Here is a 25,080-nt window from a genome sequence, read left to right on the forward strand (position 1 = left end):
TGGAAGATGCAACCCCAGCACTGAAGTATCATATTCTACTGTTACAGAAGGACACATATCTAATTGAAGCTAAAACATATCAAAGAGTAACAAACTGTGGTTGTTGTTTTTTTTTTTCCACAATACTATATAATTAGAGAGGAATTCTTATTAGAAAAATAGAAAATTTAGGAAGAATGTCACATCCCACCTTGCCTAAAAATGTGAGACTTAATGTTTTTATAGTTGATGCTAGGGTAGCCAGTCATTTTCCGGATATTACAAATTGTATTGAAGCTTGTTTGGTGGGTAAAGTAGTATGTAAATATTTTCAATGCCACTGACGTTTTTATTAGAGTTTTATATTAAAATACAAAAATATAAAAAAATACACATAATATTCAGTATACTCTAATATTTTTAACAAGATCTGCTGTGCATTTTTAACACAAATTGTGGAATTGCACATTTTGAATATAATGGATTCTTTACAGATATTCATTGTAGCTAGGGATGGCTAAGGTGGTAATCTGATTTGATCAGTGTCTAAAGATCATGTGATGGACACATAACAAGACAGCTCTGATACACATACTGTAACTGTAATTAGTCCTGCACTTGTGTGTCCATCACATGACCATAGACAGACTTTATCTACTGGAAGTAAATAATGAATGAGTAAGATTTCTATAAGGTCTCTGAGGTTATCTATAAATGACAGCAAACAGAGGTCTTGAAACTGTCAGGTATTGATACAGAAAGTATATATATATATATATATATATATATATATATATATAAAACTAACGTTCAAAAGTTTGGGGTCACCCAGACAATTTTGTGTTTTCCATGAAAACTCACGCTTATATTTATCAAATGAGTTGCAAAATGACTAGAAAATATAGTCAAGACATTGACAAGGTTAGAAATAATGATTTTTATTTCAAATAATAATTTTCTCCTTCAAACTTTGCTTTCGTCAAAGAATGCTCCATTTGCAGCAATTACAGCATTGCAGATCTTTGGCATTCTAGCTGTGAATTTGCTGAGGTAATCGGGAGAAATTTCACCCCATGCTTCCAGAAGGCCCTCCCACAAGTTGGATTGGCTTGATGGGCACTTCTTGTGTACCATACGGTCAAGCTGCTCCCGCAACAGCTCTATGGGGTTGAGATCTGGTGACTGCGCTGGCCACTCCATTACACATAGAATACCAGCTACCTGCTTCTTCCCTAAATAGTTCTTGCATAATTTGGAGGTGTGCTTTGGGTCATTGTCCTGTTGTAGGATGAAATTGGCTCCAATCAAGTGCTGTCCACAGGGTATGGCATGGCGTTGCAAAATGGAGTGATAGCCTTCCTTATTCAAAATCCCTTTTACCTTGTACAAATCTCCCACTTTACCAGCACCAAAGCAACCCCAGACCATCACATTACCTCCACCATGCTTGACAGATGGTGTCAGGCACTCTTCCAGCATCCTTTCAGTTGTTCTGCGTCTCACAAATGTTCTTCTGTGTGATCCAAACACCTCAAACTTTGATTCGTCTGTCCATAACACTTTTTTCCAATCTTCCTCTGTCCAATGTCTGTGTGCTTTTGCCCATATTAATTTTTTCCTTTTATTAGCCAGTCTCAGATATGGCTTTTTCTTTGCCACTCTGCCCTGAAGGCCAGCATCCCGGAGTCGCCTCTTCACTGTAGACGTTGACATTGGCGTTTTGTGGGTACTATTTAATGAAGCTGCCAGTTGAGGACCTGTGAGGCGTCTATTTCTCAAACTAGAGACTCTAATGTACTTGTCTTGTTGCTCAGTTGTGCAGTGGGGCCTCCCACTTCTCTTTCTACTCTGGTTAGAGCCTGTTTGTGCTGTCCTCTGAAGGGAGTAGTACAAACCGTTGTAGGAAATCTTCAGTTTCTTGGCAATTTCTCGCATGGAATAGCCTTCATTTCTAAGAATAAGAATAGACTGTCGAGTTTCACATGAAAGCTCTCTTTTTCTAGCCATTTTGAGAGTTTAATCGAACCCACAAATGTAATGCTCCAGATTCTCAACTAGCTCAAAGGAAGGTCAGTTTTATAGCTCCTCTAAACAGCAAAACTGTTTACAGCGGTGCTAACATAATTGCACAAGGGTTTTCAAGTGTTTTCTAATCATCCATTAGCCTTCTAACACAGTTAGCAAACACAATGTACCATTAGAACACTGGAGTGATGGTTGCTGGAAATGGGCCTCTATACACCTATGTAGACATTGCATTAAAAACCAGACGTTTGAAGCTAGAATAGTCATTTAGCACATTAACAATGTATAGAGTGTATTTCTGATTCATTTAATGTTATCTTCATTGAAAAAAACTGTGCTTTTCTTGCAAAAATAAGGAAATTTCTAAGTGACCCTAAACTTTTGAACGGTAGTGTGTATGTATATATATATATTGTGTGTGTGTACATGTGTGTAGGTGTGTGTATGTATATATATATATATATATATATATATTTAAAAATATACATATGTATATATATATATATATATATATATATATATATATATATATTTATATATATTGGGAAATTGTATTACTCTTCATCATACAAGGAATACATTTTTTTCTTCTAGAGACTGATATAACGCTTTACCTCATTGAAGACCTACACCTATTAGCCAGAACAGAGAGTGAGTGCAAACAGTGTCACTCTGGATGACCAGGCACATCCATGCATTACATGAACAGCGCATTGATTTCAATAGAATGTGTAATTCTTCATTTCCCCTCGGGTGGCGCTGCTAGGAAATCGAACGCTCCTAGTTTACCCCAGATCATATCTGATTACTGGAGATACAAGCAGCGAGACCATGATAAAAACAACTAAAAATGTTATAGATTTACAAAATTTTAGGGTTTCTAGATGACATTTTATTCTATGCCATGGATCTTTTAATAGATGTTTGACAACTATAATGTTTTCTTCTAATATATAAATGTATGAGGCTTACAAGTGCAGTAAATGTATTTAATTTTTAATTCTATTTGACACATTTTCTTGAGAGCAATGCTACACACATTCACAGTGCAAATCTGCTCCAGTGTCTACATTGTGAAATATTGAATTACTATCTATAAAGAAATGGCAGCTCGGCTTAATGGCTTTGTTGTTCATACTTACTCTTTGTAGTGAATAATAACATATTATTAATGTGGACTGGCAGATTGCTACATGATCATGGTATTTACCGGAGGCATGAATTTTAATGTACATACAAATATGATGAGTATGCCTTACAGTATAAGCCATACTTGCCAACTTTTGAGAATGGACATCAGGAAAATTCCAAAGATGAGTACAAAAAGTGGCACGCAAATGGTATTTTTTTATGCCCCGCCCCATTTATATAGGACATGGCCCCAACCTACTGCATTTGAATCAGAAATAGTACATATGACTCCCTTCAGCACATCTCAAAATGAATACAGACCACACACCAGAACCCCTAAGTACATATAAAGATCCTATTCTATCCATTTATACAGACACCAGATTCCCCCTGTATATAGACCCCAAGACAGTACCCGCTTTTATACAGACTCCAGACCAGAACCCTCCTGTATGCACACCCAGACTAGATCCCCCTGTTTACAAACCCCAGACCAGACTCCCTCTATTTACGGAGACAAGACCCCAGTCTACCCCTTTACAGACCACAAACCAGACGTTCAGCTACTCTTCTGTCCCCAATCCTGTGCCTCCCTCTGTTCCCGATCGCCGCCGCAGACAACATCCTGATGCAGTGCAGGATCCGGGAGAGGTGAGTATGTGGGGCACCTGGGAGATTTCCCCGGGTAGACGGGAGAGTTTGCAAGTAGTGTATAAGCAAAACTGTTACCAAGGACAAGGACATAATAATAAGTTATAGAGGAGCTAAAGTTCATATAACTCATTCTTATATAAACATAGAAGTAATGACAATAAATATTAGAGTATCCGAGTTTGCTGTTTGATTGTTACTATAATTATTAGACATATATACAGTACGTATTGATATCAGTTATTACTATGTATACATTCGATCAATCATATACAGTATAGTATGTATATATATATATATATATATATATATTAGATTACATTTGAGCTGTAGTAGTAGTACTTTGGGCTGAGGCACACCTTAGAGCTATTTTATATTTAGGGAGAGCTATAATTGTTGCTATGGTAACACCAGCTGCTAATGGTGATGCATTAAGAGAACTTGTCTCTTTTCTGAATAATCCCGTTATCATTCATATTATGTTGGTGCCATGGGTAAAAGACACCCATGTGCTTTGTGTTGCAGTCATTGTGGGAGCTCTTTATAGTAAGTTGAATATAGCATTTTTATTCTCATCTATAAGGATCTTCATTATAATTGACTGTACATCATTTTATGGAGGGAGTCCGTATAATACTTGTAGGCATTGGTTATTTTATATAGAAGGAGAACTTTTTCTTAGTTTGTTTATCTGAACTTTATATATGAAATGTAATATTTTACTAATTTTTCAGTACTACTGCAACGTTTACTTTGAACGGACTTTAGATGATATATTATGGAGTTGCTTAAAGGGGATTTTGTGAAGTGCAGTTAACAGCAGCATATTATAGTGTAAGTACAGGTTCTTTATGTGTCTGTGTCAAACGGTATTAAAATTATGCCATGATTTTTAAAAATATCAAACTAGAATGAATTCAGTGCTTATGAGTCCACTGTATTCATAAGAGAGCTTTCCCCTCACCCCCCCTCTCCTCATGTGAGTGATATCCACCTCTGTATAATAATGCATAGCAAGGCAGCCATCACTCACTTTTCTTAATACAGCAGGCTCACAACCCTGTATTTACTGTAAGTTACCTTTTAGTTTGATGTTTAAAGTGGCCCTCCAGTAAAAAACAAAAAATTAACTATGAACTGCAAAATAATTGTTAGCATACCTGGTGGGCTTCTCTTGCTTGTTCCTGTCTCTGTTCCCGTTCCGGTCCCATTGTCCGGCATCCAAGATGACCGGCGCTGTCTCACACTTGCATATGGAGACCTTTGTCTGCAAGTCTGAGATACGACCCCACCCCCTCCACTGCCCTAAGATGGACCAGCGCTCCGTCCATCTGAGGGCACAGACAGATAGAGCGCCTGTATTTAAAATATACTACACCTAACTAAGAAAGCATTTTATAAGTGACCGTTTAGCTTTAAATACCATTCTCCAAATAAAATATTATAAATCCTCTAATAAGATACATAATATACTCATAAAGGCTTATAACAGTGGGCACTAAGAGCTTTCACCTTACGGCTGCCACATCCAGAATTTCTTAGGCGGCACAGAGTGCACGGTATGCAGCTAAAAAGTACAATGTCAGTCAGGTGCTCTCAGCCAATCAGCATTACTAGGATGTTTTTCGACTAGTTTGATTGGCTGAGTGCAACTGACAGAGCTCTTCTCCTATTTCACCTCTCAAATCTCCATTTAGGTTGCAAGTACATGCCCCATACCTGTGGAGTTTGAATATGTTAATAATGGCTTAGGTCTTAAAAAAGTGTTCTATAGTATCAAACCCAATTTTATATTACGGATCAAATTTTGGAGACTTGGCAGCCATAAATTCACATTTAGGAAACTGTCTATAATCTCCTTGAGAAAATAGTTTAGGCATTTCCACTTAGCTGCTATACCACTTCTTTCTTATCTCTTCTCCTCTTGAAATTTTTGCTATTGAGCATCACACTTCTAAAATTTTAAGTAAATACAGTTTCTGTAAAGGAATTCTCTAGTCTAGTTATTGTCTGACGTGTCAATGTAACATGTCAGAAAATAACACTGGTGGGGGGTAGTAAGCTCGGACCGCCACCAAGGCCCTGAACAAAAGTGCCTCACCACTTGGATCAGAGCCAGCCCTTTGCTTGCTGTTTTGTGAGCTCAGCATATCTGAGGTTGAAACCCTGTTGATTTCAATACAGTGGCACTGGTGCTATTTCAGTCTATAATCTATATACAACAGTATATACTTTTTTGGTGTGCCATTAAAGCAAATTTTTATATTTGGCAAAATGTTGGGTACAAAAACTATAAAGCAAACTATAAAATCTAGAAATGTATAGTTATTTATTATGCATTAAGTGTAATGTGACCAATAGTTTGCTTTAAAAAAAAAGTCCTTTATTATTTTACAAGTTCTGCTTCCTGACATAATGATCGATTCCAGCAGAAAAAAAATCAATGGAAACACAAGCTTTTGACAAGAAACATTCTGCATCTGTGTCATCACTCACAAGAGGGTCTAATGTGGCCTTTAATACCTTGTGCTGCTTTAATCCTGTACGTCTTTACATGGCCTTCACCAGAGCATCACTTTAACACTTGCCTTGTTTCCTGCTATGCAAATTCCTTTATGCAATATTGATGCTTCCTCGCCCTGTGTATCAGCATGCATATTCGTCCATTACAATGTTTACTCTTTCTGCATAAATTAATGTCATTTTGATAGATTTAGCATCATTTAAATGAAGAATAGTGGACCTCATGAGTAGAGAAAACCAGCAGAGCACATCTTATTCCTTTCCCTAAAATAATGTTACTGAATATCTGAATGTACAATCATTAAGAATCGTGATTAACCATGACATTTTGTAGGGGAGGCGTGCATCTATCTATCTATCTATCTATCTATCTATCTATCTATCTATCTATCTATCTATCTATCTATCTATCTATCTATCTATCTATCTATCTATCTATCTATCTATCTATCTATCATCTATCTATCTATCTATCTATCTATCTATCTATCTATCTATCTATCTATCTATCTATCTCTCTCTCTCTCTCTCTCTCTATCTATCTATCTATCTATCTATCTATCTATCTATCTATCTATCTATCTATCTATCTATCTATCTATCTATCTATCTTCTATCTGTCTAAAATATATCTATCTATCTCAAATAAATCTATCTATCTATCTATCTATCTATCTATCTATCTATCTATCTATCTATCTATCTATCTATCTAATATCTATCTATCTATCTATCTATCTATCTATCTATCTATCTATCTATCTATCTATCTATCTATCTATCTATCTATCTATCTATCTATCTATCTATCTATCATCTATCTATCTAATATCTATCTATCTATCTATCTATCTATCTATCTATCTATCTATCTATCTATCTATCTATCTATCTATCTATCTATCTATCTATCTATCTATCTATCTTCTATCTGTCTAAAATATATCTATCTATCTCAAATAAATCTATCTATCTATCTATCTATCTATCTATCTATCTATCTATCTATCTATCTATCTATCTATCTATCTATCATCATCTATCTCATTATCTATCTCATTATCTATCTATCTATCTATCTATCTATCTATCTATCTATCTATCTATCTATCTATCTATCTATCTATCTATCTATCTATCTATCTATCTATCTATCTATCTATCTATCTGACATAAAATGGCGACAACACCCTGCGACACTAATGCCACCTAAACCACTAAATATAAATAAATATGCACTAAACCTAAATCTACTTACAAATAGGGAGGTTCTTAGTGCACATTTTGATCAAAAAGTGTTAGCCCACCTGCCACGATAAGGCGACCTCTGTAAGGTGGGAACCTACGCTGCACATACACCCAGAACTGGGACTAAGCCTACATATATACCTGGGGATGGTAGGATCCAGCATTGAACTGATTAAAATCACCCAGGGCAGAATGGGAGGAGTGCAAGAACAACAAGTGGAGGCAGTCACTAACCCCACATATATGGATCCCATAAACACAACAAAAAATGAACAGCACATTCCAACTAAATGATACAAAATGTTCTATCTATCTATCTATCTATCTATCAAATTCAAATTCAAATTCAAAGAAGCTTTATTGGCAGGACCAAATACATATTAGCATTGCCAAAGCAAGTAAGAACTAAGGGAATGAGGGATAGGGGCTGAGGGCTTGGGGATAGGGACACATCTAGGGTCGGGGTTATACAAGTCCATGGCATATCATGTCTCTCTCAGTTTATGGCATGCAGTGACATATTGTGCCGCTGTGCCCACTGTGGTTTCCTCTTCACCCAGCAGGATGTAGAGTTTCTCTTCCTCTTCCATGGAGCTGAAGTCCGGTAAGAGATCAGAGAGTTTCCTGAAGTGAGTGTCCCTCACTGCTGAGTATTTGGAGCAGTGTAGCAGGAAGTGGGCCTCATCCTCCACGGCCTCCTGGTCGCACTGTTGGCACAGTCGGCTCTCCCTGGGCTTGTAGGTCTGTCTGTGGTGCCCGGATTCGATGAGCAGGTTGTGGGCGCTCAGTCTGTAGCGGCTCAGGATCTGTCTGTCTCTGGGGTTTGGCAGTTTCTCCAGATATGGCGCCAGTTTATATTCCCGCTGTAGACTCCGGTATATTGTCAGTTTCTGGGATGTCTTTATGTCGTTCCTCCAGTCACTGATATACTCCTCTTGGCCTTTGTTTATTGTCTCCTTGATTTCGGCTTTTGTGAGGCCGCGCTGAGTGACATTTTCTTCAGGCCGGGTCAGGGTGAGATGTTCTGGGGGGCCTGGTTTACCTGGGACCCCTTGGTGTAGCAGGGCTTTATGGTGATAGGAACTTTGCCTGATGCTGTGTAGATGGGCCCAGAATGATAGCGCCCTCTTCTGGATTGTGAGGTTTAGTGGGAATCTGCCTAGTTCTGCCCGACAGGCACTATTTGTGGTGCTCCGATGGACTTGGAGAAGGTGTTTGCAGAATTCTAGGTGGAAGATTTCTGTTGGGCTGGAATCCCACCTTGACCAGTCTGGGTATGTGTCCGGACCCCAGACTTCACTGGCATACAGGAGGATTGGGGAGATGATGGAGTCGAAGATTTTCAGCCAGACCGTCACTGGTGGTTTGAGGTGATAGAGTTTTCTTCTGATGGCATAGAAGGTTTTGCACGCCTTGTCTTTCAGTATCTCTATGGCTTGTTTAAAGCTTCCTGATTGGTTGATTTCTAGGCCCAGGTAAGTGTACCTGTCGGTCGCTGTGATTGTGGCGTTATTTAGTGTGAAGGTCGGGTGCCTGGGGGATTTTGAGTTTTTCTTCTGGAACACCATGATGTTGGTTTTCTTTGCATTGATGGGTAGTGCCCACGTGGAGCTGAATTTTTCTAGGATTTGCAGGTTGTCTTGGAGACCTTTCAAGGTTGGTGATAGTAACAGAAGGTCATCTGCATACAACAGGAATTTCACCTGGGTGTCATGGAGGGCGAGACCTGGTGCTGAGGAGGATTCCAGAGCTGTGGCCAGTTCATTGATGTAGATGTTGAAGAGTGTTGGACTGAGGCTGCAGCCTTGTCTGACTCCTCGGCTCTGCTGGAAATCAGCCGTTCTTCTCCCGTTCACCTTCACGCTGCATCTGTTCTCTGTGTAGGAGCTTCTGATGACGTCATAGGTTTTACCTCCTGTTCCGCTCTCCAGCAGTTTCAGGAATAGGCCCGGGTGCCACACTGAGTCAAAGGCCTTCTTAAAGTCCACAAAACAGGCGTAAATCTTCCCATGCTTTGTATTGTGGACGTGGCTCTTGATGAGGCTGCGCAGGGTGTAGATGTGGTCAGTGGTGCGGTGGTTTGGCATGAACCCAGCTTGGCTTTGGTGGAGGACATTGTGCTGGGTGAGGAAGCTGAGGATCTATCTATCTATCTATCTATCTATCTATCTATCTATCTATCTATCTATCTATCTATCCCTACAGCTGACACCAACAGGGAGGAAGTAAATGTCAGCAGTACTTCAAGTCTCTTCCCGCTCTGCCCTATATTAACATAAATGGAAATTGGAGCCTCTTAAATGAGGAAGCTGATTTCATACATGTGTGCTAGGGAAAAATCCAGTTTAAAGTACATTACAGTTTATATTATTGAAGAAAGTCCAGGATGTAATAAGCAATGTAAAAATATACTTACATAGAGGTACATATAGGTATTTAAAGAGGCTCTGTCACCAGATTTTGCAACCCCTATCTGCTATTGCAGCAGATAGGCGCTGCAATGTAGATTACAGTAACGTTTTTATTTTTAAAAAACGAGCATTTTTGGTCAAGTTATGACCATTTTTGTAGTTATGCAAATGAGGCTTGCAAAAGTCCAAGTGGGTGTGTTTAAAAGTAAAAGTCCAAGTGGGCGTGTATTATGTGCGTACATCGGGGCGTGTTTAATACTTTCACTAGCTGGGCGCTCTGAAGAAAAGTAACATCCTCTTCTCTTCAGAACGCCCAGCTTCTGACAGTGCAGATCTGTGACGTCACTCACAGGTCCTGCATCGTGACGGCCACATCGGCACCAGAGGCTACAGTTGATTCTGCAGCAGCATCAGCGTTTGCAGGTAAGTCGATCTTACCTGCAAACGCTGATGCTGCTGCAGAATCAACTGTAGCCTCTGGTGCCGATGTGGCCGTCACGATGCAGGACCTGTGAGTGACGTCACAGATCTGCACTGTCACAAGCTGGGCGTTCTGAAGAGAAGTGGATGATACTTCTCTTCAGAGCGCCCAGCTAGTGAAAGTATTAAACACGCCCCGATGTACGCACATAATACACGCCCACTTGGACTTTTACTTTTAAACACACCCACTTGGACTTTTGCAAGCCTCATTTGCATAACTACAAAAATGGTCATAACTTGGCCAAAAACGCTCGTTTTTTAAAAATAAAAACGTTACTGTAATCTACATTGCAGCGCCTATCTGCTACAATAGCAGATAGGGGTTGCAAAATCTGGTGACAGAGCCTCTTTAATCAAAATTGTATTTAAAGGGGTTATCCGGAGAACAAAAATTGCATTGCAATAATATATTTATGTGAAACAAAGTAACTAATATATTTTAATTTAAAATTCTGTACTAAATGTTGCAGTTCAAACCTCGTGAATTGTTCCCGGAAGTGCTGGATCTTTTCTAATAGTGATGACACTGCGACACGGCCGGATGTGACTGAAGGCTTGCTTCATGTGCTGTTCGTGAACATGACCGCAAGGGGCTGTCACATTGCCTATTGCTTGAGTCCCAAGCAGAACATCAGCTAGCGCTTTGCTTGGGACTCCAACTCTGATCCCGACATCCATATTTGGTCAATTCAGGAGTATCCTATCGCTGGAGATCCCGAGCAGAGCATCAGCTGATGCTCTGCCTGGGGACTACAGCACTTTTGCCAACGTCACTGTCCATATATGGGCAGTGACTTCGGCAGCAGTACTGGAGTCCCCAGGCAGAGCATCAGCTGATGCTCTGCTCGGGATCCAGCGATAGGATACTCCTGAATTGACCAAATTTGGATGTCGGGAGCAGTGCTGGAGTCCCGAGCAAAGCGCTAGCTGATGCCATGCTTGTAACTCAATCAATAGACAATGTGACAGCCCCTTGCGGTCATGTTCACAAACAGCACATGAAGCAAGCCCTCAGTCACATGGGGTTGTGTCGGAGCGTCATCACTATTAGAAAAGATCCAGCACTTACGGGAACAATTCACGAGGTTTGAACTGCACCATTTAGTACAGAATTTGTAATTAAAGTATATTAGTAAGTGACTTTGTTTCACATAAATATATTATTGCAATGTAATTTTTGGATCAGCTCAATGGTGTGGGGTGTCAGATCCGAACCAATCATATACTGATGACTTTTCCGGTGGATAGGTCATCAGTTGTTAGAACATGGAAAACCCCTTTAATTCACAATGGCATATTTCTTAGAGTAGCAGGCAGAGCCACTGTTAAGAAGCCCACGACCAATGTTAAAGCCACCTCAGGGGTAAGGGGTAATTAGTGATCACTATGTTACTGCAGCTGAGAAAGTACAAGAATCTTAATAATGCAAGAGAATAGAAAGAATGAATGTTCATGAGAAGGAGGACAGAAGTAGTTGATAATGGAAATCACAGAGCTATTAGGCTAAGAAAGAGTTACCAACACAGGGGACAATACATAGTGTAATAATCAAAACTTTATTTTCTGCTTATTGGTGATGTTGGTCATAGCAGAACGGGGCTTTATTCCAGATTTTGCAATAGGGCCATTCTCTGTTGTCCACTAGACTGTAAGCCTAAGATTCTACCCTGTCAAAGTCATTATATTTTGACTCCTACACAATCTACCGAATTAGGTGTCCATATTATCACACTTGCAATATTAATGCATACGTGTCCTTCCTTACCTATCCTGAGATGTGTAGTCCGAGATAACCAACTTTGAAAAAAAAAAAGCATGATTTCACGATACTCTGTCATGAGATGTCTAAGCTATATGTGTCTCTGTGTGGCCATCCAGTGGTTATGATATTAATTGCAGCCTGTCAAGTGTTTTTCTGGCATATCGTGATACTGCATTGAATTTTTTTCATGAGAAATTGGAGTCCTTATCCAAATTCAAGCAAGGGTTAGGGTGGACACATTTGTATAGTAGGGTTTTTACTTCTGATATGCCATATAACAATTTTGAAATATCTGCCCGGTTTTGTAAACGTACTTGCGACATGTTGTGTGCCTTAAGATGTTAATGAATCCCTTACTTTATTACTCCTTAGAGTTGCTTCCCGTCACTGTATGCTGAGTTAATCATGCATGGGAGAATATTTTTACCAGTCTTTTCAGTTTTACATCTTCTAATATTCTGAGTAGTAAAGACACAAAGCTTGTATCCAGCTCTCATCTAAACTGACATTCCTGAGAAAGGGAGTAGGCGATGCAAACTTTATCTGCCATCAGCTTCTTTTTCTTGAGAGATGGTGTGCACGCATAGCATCAATTACCGTACACCATATAATACTTGCATATTTAAAGCCTGGCTGCATACAGCTTTAAGAAGCGGCTGCTGACTGTAGCCATGCAGTGTACAGCTTCATGTCAATGCTAAGGATTTAAAGCTGGAAGCCAATTTTTATCGCGTATATCAAACGATGACAGAAAATCAATAGATTTCATGTGCAGTCCATTGTTGAGTGCAAAGAAAAAGCTTTTAAATTTGAATTTAATAATGAAGAGTTGAGCCGACCACACCGGATCCTGGTTATTAGTCTCATAAGTGAGGATTAGAAGTCACATTTAATTGGAATGTTTAATCTTTACACTCATACATTTCATGGGCAAAGACTGTTTTATTGACTTGGGAACAACGGTATGTTTAACACACATGTATCTGAGTAATTGTCAGGGCAGGACAGTAGTAAAACATAAGGGTTGCTCTTTTATGCTTTTTTGATACTTGTTTAAGTGTATGTGTGTTTAGTTATGTGTGTGCTTATTTATGTGTGCGTTTATGTGTGTCTGCCTATCTATATACATACAGACATATCTAGAGATATAGTAGAGCTTGTATTATTGTTCTTAAGCACATCGATAACTCACTGAATAAAAATAACCCAGTAGGTTTGCCTAGAAAAGCACTGAAAAAATATTGTGATATCAAAATGTGCTGTGCCAAATGAGCTCTTCTAAATAGACAGACTCAGCCCTGCTACATCTGTGTGTATGTGTCTGTGTGTATGTGTGTGTGTGTGTGTGTGTGTGTGTGTGTGTGTGTGTGTGTGTGTGTGTGTGTGTATGTGTATGTGTCTGTGTGTGTTTTTGTGTATTACAGTATATATATATTCTATCCACCACTGTCCATTTTTACGTTACTCTTCTAACAATTGGCAGCTTCCACTGTATTGTGTTTACTTGCTCTTTATATTGACAGTTGGTAGCATAAGCCTTTTAAACTACAAAGACTAGTAGCTCTACAGCCAATCTGTGATAAAAGGGGGAAAAATGAAATCACTATGGAAACTGGAGGAAGGATCTAACAGCTTTCTTTTTAGAATAAATGTCTGATGTTTGTGACTGCAGGGAAATAAAATTCATAAATTTGTATGATGTTGTCGTTAATGTTTTGTTATGGCAGATTACGCTATTTTCAAATCATCTGACCTTGGCTTTATTAAGTGATCCCTTTTCTGATATAGTTACTGTTTTGCACTAGAAAAAAACAAGAATGTGATGAGGGGAGGAGTGTCGAGCAAGTCTGCTTCTTAAATGATTATTTTTTAAATCACACAGAGCTCCTGGGTCCTGGAATGAAGACCACTGTGAGTTTTTCAGCAATGCAGCAACCTTGGGAACTGAATGCCAGTCAGAAAACAGTGTATCATCCAATTGCATGCCTGCCTTTGATGTTGGACTGAGAAACTCAGAACCTCTCCCTCCAATCCAGAAGCAAATAAATACTAAGGAGAAGAGACATCCCTCGATTCAGTGCACAGACACCCCGAGACACAAAAACCAAGGCTGCTGTCATTATAAGAGCACAAATGAACCTGTTTGGATTGCAGACTGCAGCAAATACCTGTCTCCCCATAGGAGTTTGCCACTTCTTCCAACATCATCAGACAATGCAGAGAGCCTTGGCTTACACTGGCCACTGTCTGTAGCTCCAGACAAAGACAGTCATTCTTTCAGCCCACCTGCAAGTGAACAGCACAGGGAACTGGATGGGACTAAACACTCCACTCAGCCTGAAACCCATTCAGTCTCTACGAATGCTCGCAAGAAGAGGAAGGACAAACACCTTGGTAAGTGAAAATAATATATCATATAATACAAGAAGACACACTTACCTAGGAATCCTGCATTAACCAAGCACAATTATTTTAAAGGATTTTACCCGATAATGGTAAAAACATAATTTCAAATATATTTGGTTGCATTTTCTAGAATTATGCAGCTTTTAACCAAGTGAATGACAGATATGTGTTGCGCAGACTTTATTCTGATATTTTGAAACAATTTATCTGACATTTTTAATTATGACTTTTAATCAATGTTTTTCACTTTGTACTTTAATTGAAGCTTGTGCTGCAAAGGACCGAAGAGAGCATGATGCAGCTACCAAAGAAGCTCTATCTGTACTGTTCCCTCCACCAACGTACTCCACACATGGCCTCTCCAGACCAGCTTCACCAAATGAAGGGCATCTACACAGGTACGAGGGCATCTACATATGTCACCTTCCATGAAAAAATACTACTTATTTTTCTTCACTTACATTTAACACATCATCTTGTATGTTAAGTAACACATGTAACCATTGTATTACTAGTAATTTCATCTTATTTTATGTGTTTATTAAGTCTAAAATTTGCTTGCAATGCTAATCTCCAGTAATCCCAGTAGCAATGTGTTGTCCAGCTGCAAAGTTAATGCCTTTTCAGCAACAAGTCCAAAGTATAGATGGTCCATTAATCTAAACAAATTCACATTTATCACACTGTTTCCAAATCGCTGTTTAAGTAAGTATGCTTTGCGTCTCATAATTACTAGGTCTGGTCTCAATGATAAATATCCTCTATTGTATTTGGATAGAATAGGGAGGCATTTCTATACATTTATTTCCACAAAGAAGCTAAATAGGAAGGATTCACATAATGGATCGGCTGATTAAGTAGTAAATAAAATACACTACAATTAAATGACGTCCCCATGGAGAAACCTAATTTTCTGTAATAATCTTTTCTATTAATATGTTTAATTGTAAGAAGCCAGGGACACACTTACCTTAGAAGGTGTAGTAAGGAAAGAGTCACTTCATCTCCCTCCTTTCAAAATATCATTTTAACCTAAGAAATATTCCAAAAGAAAATACAGTTACAATGTGATTGTTTTATGTAATCTGTCAGTCCGCATAGCACTTCTAGATGATTTTGTACAAATTCATTGACTTCCTTAAGACCTGCTTTCTGCTTGTCAAATAGCATTAAGAGAGTAGGCAAGTGTAAAGCTTAACTAACACAGTGTTATCTGGGGTCATAAAACTGGAATACAAGAGGTATGCCTGTTTCCTTACAATAGATGGAAAAGGTTCACGCAAGAGCAAGCATCCTTGGCTTGATGTATAAAATATGTTTGCTTAATACAGTATATGATATCACTCAAAGAATAATCAGCCCTATTCTGTCACACATGGCAAACATTTTGATTATTTGTATTACAATTTTTAGTTACATTTTGTTCCTTAGATATAATGATACGTTTTTCTTTACAGTATTACAATCAGTATTATTTGCATTACAGGTATAAATAGGTCCATGGAAATGCATGCCACATTGTCTCACTGATCTGTTAAACAGAATCCATACATTATTTCCATTTGCCTTTTATGTTTCTGTTACAGTTTAATATAAATGTGTTAAAACATAGGGACTTTGCTAATGCATATCTGTATGTTACATATCAATGTAATAAAACATGGTGTGTAGTTTTAGTGCCTTCATCTTTATATTTTTAGGATAGTTTAAATTTTCTAACATTAAATGTACTCACATACTCTAGTTTCTTTTCAGTGTAAGAAGATTATTTTTAGAGTCAAGTTTAATGTAAGGCATAATACACAAGAGACGGTTATGTCTAAATAACACTAGCATGAATATTCGAAATAATAAAGCCGATAACGTTCATTTTTCAATATAATATAATAAATTACGCCACAAATGCAACCGTATTTAATGAGCCTAACATCTGCCAGCTCTATAATGTATTCTATCTACTACTTGATCAGAGTAGCATTCTGCTGACCAGCTATTGTACTACTGTGAAAGAAACAGTAGCCAAATCTCAGTCAATTATGTGTTAAAAAGAAAACCTGGGCATTTTCTTGCTGAGATCTGTCAAAGACTGAAGCGGTTGGCTTCATGTCTGCCTGTGGAACAATAGTTACCTGTACGCTTTATGGGCTACTTGGCAGACACCAGCAATCTGTATAAGGTCTGTCTCTGTTAGACAGGATTCAACGAGAATCCCTAATGACAGTCTACCTTTGATTAAAAGAAAAGAGCCAAAAACGCTGCATAGCTTCTTGATGAAGGACAGAACTTTGAAGCATTTACCTAATGTCGCTTCCACTCAGCCTTGACTTGGCCTGAGGTTTTGGTTCCCAGTTTAGAAGTCAGCAGGCTATCACTTCTCTCTTCCTCCACCCCCTTGTATTTCTCTGCAAAGGCAGATTAGTGTCACAGCTGTAACAGGCACACAGTAACACACAATATAGATACAATCTCCATGGTGGCAAGACAGCATGGTGGTAGGACAATAGAGAAGACCACTGATATTTCTGTTTTCATTTAATTTGTAGGTAAGGAAACTGATTTTCATGTAAAGTCAAAGCTAATGTTACATTTCCCTGGAACAATGTTCTTTGTTCCATATACGAGTGTAACTTTCTAGTACAGTGTTGTATCCAGGCTGATACCAGCTTTAGAGCAAACACAGTGAGACAGAAAAATACACATTATTTCTGAGAATCAGTCTGGCTAAGAAACCTCTAGGACCTTTTCATGTGGGATACTATTATTTCAGCATTAGCATTCTTTATAACAGCAGTATATGACATAGCGACGTGCTGTTCACAGCATAGATGAAATATTAAACAACAATGTTCCGTCATCTAATTTGTGATTATGTTTACACTCTGTAGACTGTACTGAGGTCACATAGGTTTAATAATTAATGAGCCTTATTTCATGTTTCATATGGTACCATCTACTGCTGTTGCAGATGGATGTTTTTCTCTAAGTACAGGACACATATTGTGTGTGTAAGACATATATGATAGATAGATAGATAGATAGATAGATAGATAGATAGATAGATAGATAGATAGATAGATAGATAGATAGATAGATAGATAGATAGATAGATAGATAGATGATAGATAGATAGATAGATAGATAGATAGATAGATAGATAGATAGATAGATAGATAGATAGATAGATAGATAGATAGATAGATAGATGATAGATAGATAGATAGATAGATAGATACATTGCATAGATTAGATATAGAGATAGACAGAACAAAGATAGGTTGCATAGATAGAGAAGTAAATGCATTGCATAGATAGATAGATAGATAGATAGATAGATAGATAGATAGATAGATAGATAGATAGATAGATAGATGATAGATAGATAGATAGATAGATAGATAGATAGATAGATAGATAGATAGATAGATAGATAGATAGATAGATAGATAGATAGATAGATAGATAGATAGATAGAGTCTATCTATTAGACACTAGCTAATTTATGGAAGAAAAGGATTTAAGTGTCTTTAAACTTTCTTTTAAAAGCATAGATTTCTTAAATGGCAATATATTGTCTAATTTAAATAAATGCAAGTTCAATCCACAATTGTTATACAATAAATTTGATGTAATTTCTAAGACAACATTAGTATTTATAATTAACATCAAAACATCTAGACATAAAATAGCATGATTGATTTCACAATGGGATTATGGGTTAAACCCTTGGGATCTGGAACCAATTCTATTCAATTAAGTGAAGTACTTGTAAGGGTTAATAAGTAATATAAGCATTAAGATGGGATATAGGAGATGTTATCACCATAATGCCCTCTGTGATTGACATAGCATGATCTAATCTTTTTCATTTTAGCTTCCACACCAATGGGGATGGGAAAGGATTTAAGTCCACTTATTGGTTTTTACATAACCAGGAATAACAACCTCCCACCGATATTTTCTCCTTATTTCAGGAAATTCAAAGCCTTTATGTAAATGACTTTACCCTAATTAGTTCTTTAATCCCTTATATATGTTTCATTTCTTTGGTAGCTAAGGTTCACTCAATGGATTTCCAAAAGGAAAAAATTGGAAATGTAGTGTTATTAGAATTTAGTTTCTTGTCAAATTGTTATTATATTGTGTAAATCTGTGAGACCTATAAAATTAGGAATTCTCAGGTATAGATGACAGTAATATTCAAAATTTGGAAAAAAAATTTGATTTATATACTAGCGCCATATAAAAAAAGAAATACCCAGACCAAAAAAAAATATCCTGTATAATGTATTATCACACTAAGATATCTTCATAAGACCTTAAGCTTTGTCATATACAGTAGGTTAAAATGTTACAGAAAAGGGTTACACAAATCTGAGGGATATGCAAACTATATGCAATGCCATAAATCTTCATAATTAGGTTGAGTGTGTCACAATTGCAAGATCTGACATATATTTGTGCAAAAGATCAGCAAGCCCTGTTGCTTATCAAGGTCAATTGGTTTGAAATACATTATAGTCCCTAGCAGGCAACATTGAGGATGATTAAATATAATAGTCCAATACTAAAGCAATTATTCATTCCCACCACAGTAACAGCGGGTTTTTGGACAGCAAAAAAAATGTCGATTTCCATGAGCAAAGGGGAAAATGTCAGCTATTTGCTAGAAAGAATAACATGATGGAGACACTTTAGTTAACATAATGGTAACAGTAAGCCTCTATGCATGTGATTGTTCTGTGTGCTATTGCTGTAATGTATGGCTGGCTGCAAGTCATTATATTAATATGTCTGGGTGTTGATGGGATATGTGCTCCGGGACATTCTCAAAGGATATTTGGGATGATTTTTTCCCCTCCAGGAACACACATTTTGAATGTTATTAGATTCTGTCAAATGGTCCTTGAACAAGACAAGCTATGTCTCCCTATTCGACATTTTGAGATCTTGTTCCGGCTCTTCTTGTCATCTTGTTTAAAAACAAAAGGCTGTGTACAATGAATGCAGATGAATCTTTGCGTTTCCCTAATGATACACATTATTTTATCCAATATTTATTCATTTCTATCGAGTACAGCAGCAGCAATTGCATGCTAAGTGTTAAAGTCATACATGACAGAGAGGCAAATGAGGGTGAAAGACTGCAGCTCTGTGGAAGCATAACTAGTCTCATTAATTTTTTATGCAAAGATTAATGTGCACCCAGCATGAATGTTTTGGTCTCCTCCATCATTATGAGAGGGAACTTTGGATCTGCGTTACCTAGCAGAGTTACATCAATCAATCAGCAGGGTATGGCTGAGGAAATTCAGCAGGAGCCCCACCTGAGATTGAGCACATCCATTCCACTAATGGGCTGTTCCTTTTTTTATATTAGCGCACAATGCTATTTCTTAACCTGAAAAAAATTTTTGGGGATAACCATCCAGCATCACATTCATAATTTTGCAAGTTCCCAGACAATACAGATGTAAATATTCACTTACAAGTATAGAACTATTTATTACATTGCCCTGTAAAATATCTTCCGTAGTGGTTCATGTAGCAGGACATTAAAGTTTAATTATTTTGACATATTTTTTTTTCATTCACATTGCTTGTATTCATTTCTGTTTTACAATGCGTCTGTCTTTTGCTGTTGAAACTTCAAAAGGGTTTATTGCATCTTTATTTTTTAAAGCAATGTCAATAAATCCAACAAAAATCTGTGTAATAATACATGATGTAAAATAATTATAGTTTAAATTCTCCCACCCACCACTAAGGGGCGTGCTAGAGTTTGATTGGAAAGCGATCAGAAGCAATCAGTGTCATTTGAAGATCTTTCGCCAATTTGCTAAATATATAACAGGGTCCCCACCTACCATGTGCCACTTATAATACGTGTCTTCTTATGTAGCAGAGGGGTCTTTGGGCCCTTTCAAACACCAAGGCCCCCAGTAAAACAGGTACCCCTGCACCCCAATAGCTACACCCTTGTATACCATTTTTGGTAGCAGTAGTTTCCTTTTGCTCAAAAGCTACTTGTCCCCTCACCTGCTATGGTGGGTTGTTCTTTATAATACGTCATTGTACTGTGTGTCACTATTTGTCACTGGTACAAAAATAAAAGTTTAGGATTTTTTAATGGCACAGAAGGGGGAGAATAAAAGGACATTGGACACATTAGGTCCTATTATAGCACAATATGATGTAACCTCTTCCATAAAAAGATTATACTGTTCAAGTTTAAAGAGAAAATTCTCAAGAATTTGGAACCCACATCTTTTAATTGAAAACAACTATAAGCAATAAAAACATACTAAACAAAAATCTGCGTAATCCTGACATATGGGGTACATCTGAGCTAAGGTAATGGTATAAAATAATATGGCAATTTTTTCTCTACTTGATCTAGTTGAAAACTTATTTATTTTATTAGCAATACAGATAAATCTATGGAAAAAGTAATTCTTTGTATTGCCATTCTTAATGTTGAAGGAAAACTCTGGTCAACAAAATGAAGCAACTGTAGCAGATTAGCATAATTGAGTGATCAATTTATTTCCATCACCATTGGTCTGGTACATGACCCACTCCATCTTCTTTAGCTACTGACAATAATATCAAAGAAATGTACCATTATGGAGATCCTATGCATGTAACCAAATTGGCACATCATATAGAACAAATAGGCTGGGAATCTATCTATGTACCCAGCCATTATTTGCAGCACAAATAAGTGCTATACACAGTTTCCTCTGTGGAGGCAGTATAGTTCAGTTTATTCACTTTGGAGGATCACAGAAAATATTAGGAGCATATTTGTTAAATGATGCTATATACACTGTGCGTGTGTATGTATGTATGCATGTATGTATGTATGTGTCTATATATATATATATATATATATATATATATGTGTGTATGTACTGTGTGTGTGTGTGTATATATATATATATATATATATATATATATATATATGTACAGTATATATATTTTTTTACATATCTTTTGTCTCTATTAGGTAGGTTGATCTGATAAAAAGTGGAGAAATTATTTAGGTGAGATTTTATAAGGATTAAATATATATTTAAAGCAATAAGAACTGATATAAGACTAAAAGTTGAATTGAACATATCCAAAAATATATAGTTGCCCCAATGTAATATTTATAATGTTAAATTCTGAAATTATTTCAGAATATTGTTTGTGCACTGCTCTGGAATGACTTTGCTGAAGTGATTCTCAAACATTGTGTTCTCAATATGAGGTTTATTTTAAATGTGTAGGTCACAGCAATTTCATATATGATTAGAGATTTGGAACCTGTTATATATACCAGTATATCCATACAATTAAATGGGGGTTCCTATCCAGTCAAATGTTTTTAGCAAGCCCTTTAATTTTTACCACTTTTAACCACACAGTATGTAACAGCCAGAAATATCATATTACTTACACAGCACAAATGGATATATAGATGAATAAATTTAACATACCCCAAAAACTGCTAAATGATGTTGACAAAGTAGTGAAGTTATGAAGAATGATAAAATATAAGCTCTTTACTAGTACAGAAGTGGGAAATATATATTTAGCTTATGGTTTGCCTTTGAAATGTATGAATGTAGTAAACTGGTGAGATTGTGCAACACTTTAAAGTCAGTAAGTAAAGGTTCAAAGAGAACTCTCACAAATCCCATAAATTATTCATGTTCTTTTTATAAAATGTGCTTAGTTATAAGCTATTGAAGGTACAGCCACTTGAGGGAGGCACTTTTTGCCCTTCTCCTTATGACAAAAAAAAAAGCAAAATGGCTCCAATTCTTTTTTTGTATATTAAAACTAGTGAAGACCAAACATGAGGTCATCAATCAGTCAATTCTGAGACCCTATTTTTCTACTCTAACTTATTTCTATACTTATATTTTGTTCATTGTCTGATTTATGCAGAACACTTTGGCATTGCCTCTTAGCAAATATTGTACAAATCTGGTTAGAGTTGCATTGAACAACTTAAAGATTTTCTAAAGATCACCCATGAATTTACTCAAAACATAATTTCTCTACTGTATCATATCCCCCTTCTACACACAAGCCCTTACAACAATGCTGATTATAGTCAATAGACTTGTGTTCCCTCACACTACATAACCTCCTTGACCAAGTAGGCTATTTTCTCCATCCACACATTGTAGGATACTTAGTTCTTCAACTCCTTAATAGCATTAGATTTCTGCTGTTGAAACCATAGAGATATATTCTTAAGTTTTTAACAACTTTAGCTTAGAAATATGCTTGAACCGTATTGAATTTTTTCAAGTTATATTATTTTCCTGACTACTGCCTTCTTCGATAGCAAAGATATAATTTTATTATACACAAATAACCTTATACTGAAATATGAAACATATGGTGATGTTTAGTCTTATTCAATGGCACCTTCGGAATATTAATAATTTGGCATTCTACCTCCAAAAAATAATTAACTTTAAAAATCTGAGTAAAACTAAAATCTTAACACAAACTACTCAGAAATTAGATAGTTGAGAAATATTTTAATAATGTACTTATTAATGTTAACCAATATTTTCCATTTAGAGTATAAATTTGACAATCTTTTCCCTAAATAACTTTGAAGGGAAGGTGATTATTACACTTTGAACTTATTAAAATTTCTGTGTAATGTATGTTATTTAACAAAAACACCATATTCCCATGTCAACCATAACAATATCTTTCAGCCATTTTTTTGTGTAAAAGCCAACACACCCAGCCAAGTAAAAAAATGTAAAAAGAGAAATACATAATTGAAAAAATAGTAAACATAAATATTCCATCAATGGAACAACCAGTAATGAATAGAGAACAAAATACATCAAAATTAAGGACCATATCAAATTAACAACCATCAGTAAATATCAATATTAATGGAACTGCATAACATGAAATGTCAGTTAATTAGATATTGTAGTAAATCAGCAAACATATCATTTCAATGACAATTCATTAGCATATTCATGAAATATATTGTATAAAAAGGACATATTGCTGCTAAGCAGAATGGCAGAATGTGAAGCTTATCTGATTCACAGAATGTCATGAAGAATAAATGGCAACTATTTATAATGGAATATTGTATTTGCATAGTGTGGAACTGGTATATTGTCTTAAACCTTAACAAAATATTGCTTTGATTTAATATCTGTGGAGTAAATCCAACATTCACGACTATAAATTGTAGTAAAACATTAAAGACATCTTACAAGTAGACTTAAATAACCGTTTCAGCACTGGACAGCTCCAGATTTTGAATAGTAATTTTGCTGTTTTAATTATTATCGACCCAAAGTCTCCAAGTATGTTTATATTATATGCACTTTTCATTTTCCAAAGCTTATGAGAATATGAAAGATGGTAATAAAATATGAATTTTACAACTTTTTGAAATGATAAATGTGTTTCTGCCTAAAAGTAAAATGAATTAAAAAGCATATTCACAAGGCAGAAGAATAATTAACTTTTAAGTCAGGTATTGTTCACTGTCATCTACTTAACAAAGTTATATTATCAAGTCTTCCAGATATTATTGGTAACTAGAAGGGTCACTTCAGCAAATAATAGCAACAGTAATGCTCAGAATGATCCGAGTCATCTTGGCATCCACAGCAGGTCCTTAAAATGTGTAGGTCACAATATGACAAAAGATGGCCATGTCATGTTTTATTCTTGCCAAACAAAAAAAAAGAAAGCCTAGTGGCACTAGGAATAAAACACTAAAACCAGATCATTGCCAGCTGGACCAAGAGTGCGCTGGCCTAAGGAGTCCTTATTATTGGACATCAAGTGGATAAAGGAATCAAGATTTGGTGCCACTTGCATGAGGCTGTGAAACAATTTTGTGCTCATTGAGCACTTTCAGCTGGTGATGATTTTATAATGGTATAAGGAATGTTCTCTTGGCACTCTGGTCCCAACCTTGAATAACCCAAATCACTTAAAATGTGTTGCTTTCCAGATTTTCTCAGGCTAAGATGGATGGTTTCAGCATATTAATGTACCAAGTCATATGGGTCATTTTATCATGGCATGGTTAAAGTCATATGGAAATTAATTTCTCATCCAAAGATTTCAAACCTAATGAACATATTTATAATGGTGTGGAGTATATAGAAGCATGGCATTTCAAACAGCTTATAAAATTCATCCCGTGAGACATTGGACCAATTTTTAAGGGAAAAAAGGGTCCTATCTATTACGTAAAATATGTCATGATACTTATTCTAGTCTAATATATAGTCTAGTTATTCTATTTGTAAATAAGATTATATAATTGAGGTTAAAAATAAATATACAAATAAATCCAAAAATGCTGAAAACTGAAAAAGCTCCCAAAGGGCATTATTTTAACATGACCACTGGTGAGTCTCAACTGGTTTGGACATATTGTTATATACAATTTTGGTCACATAAAACGGA

At 36.6% G+C, this 25,080-nt stretch overlaps 1 protein-coding gene across 1 annotated transcript in view; it reads left to right on the forward strand.

Annotated features, from left to right (window-relative positions):
• Positions 1-25,080, forward strand: part of LOC142750387 (dynein axonemal heavy chain 3-like) — a 1,255,980-nt gene that overhangs the window by 229,642 nt on the left and 1,001,258 nt on the right. Inside the window, exons 5-6 of the mRNA XM_075859390.1 lie at positions 14,096-14,607; positions 14,885-15,017. Coding sequence (XP_075715505.1) covers positions 14,096-14,607; positions 14,885-15,017 — 645 coding nt within the window. The remainder of the gene's footprint in view (positions 1-14,095; positions 14,608-14,884; positions 15,018-25,080) is intronic.

This window comes from Rhinoderma darwinii, chromosome 3 (genome assembly GCF_050947455.1).
Source record: "Rhinoderma darwinii isolate aRhiDar2 chromosome 3, aRhiDar2.hap1, whole genome shotgun sequence".
NCBI classification, from domain to species: domain Eukaryota; kingdom Metazoa; phylum Chordata; class Amphibia; order Anura; family Rhinodermatidae; genus Rhinoderma; species Rhinoderma darwinii.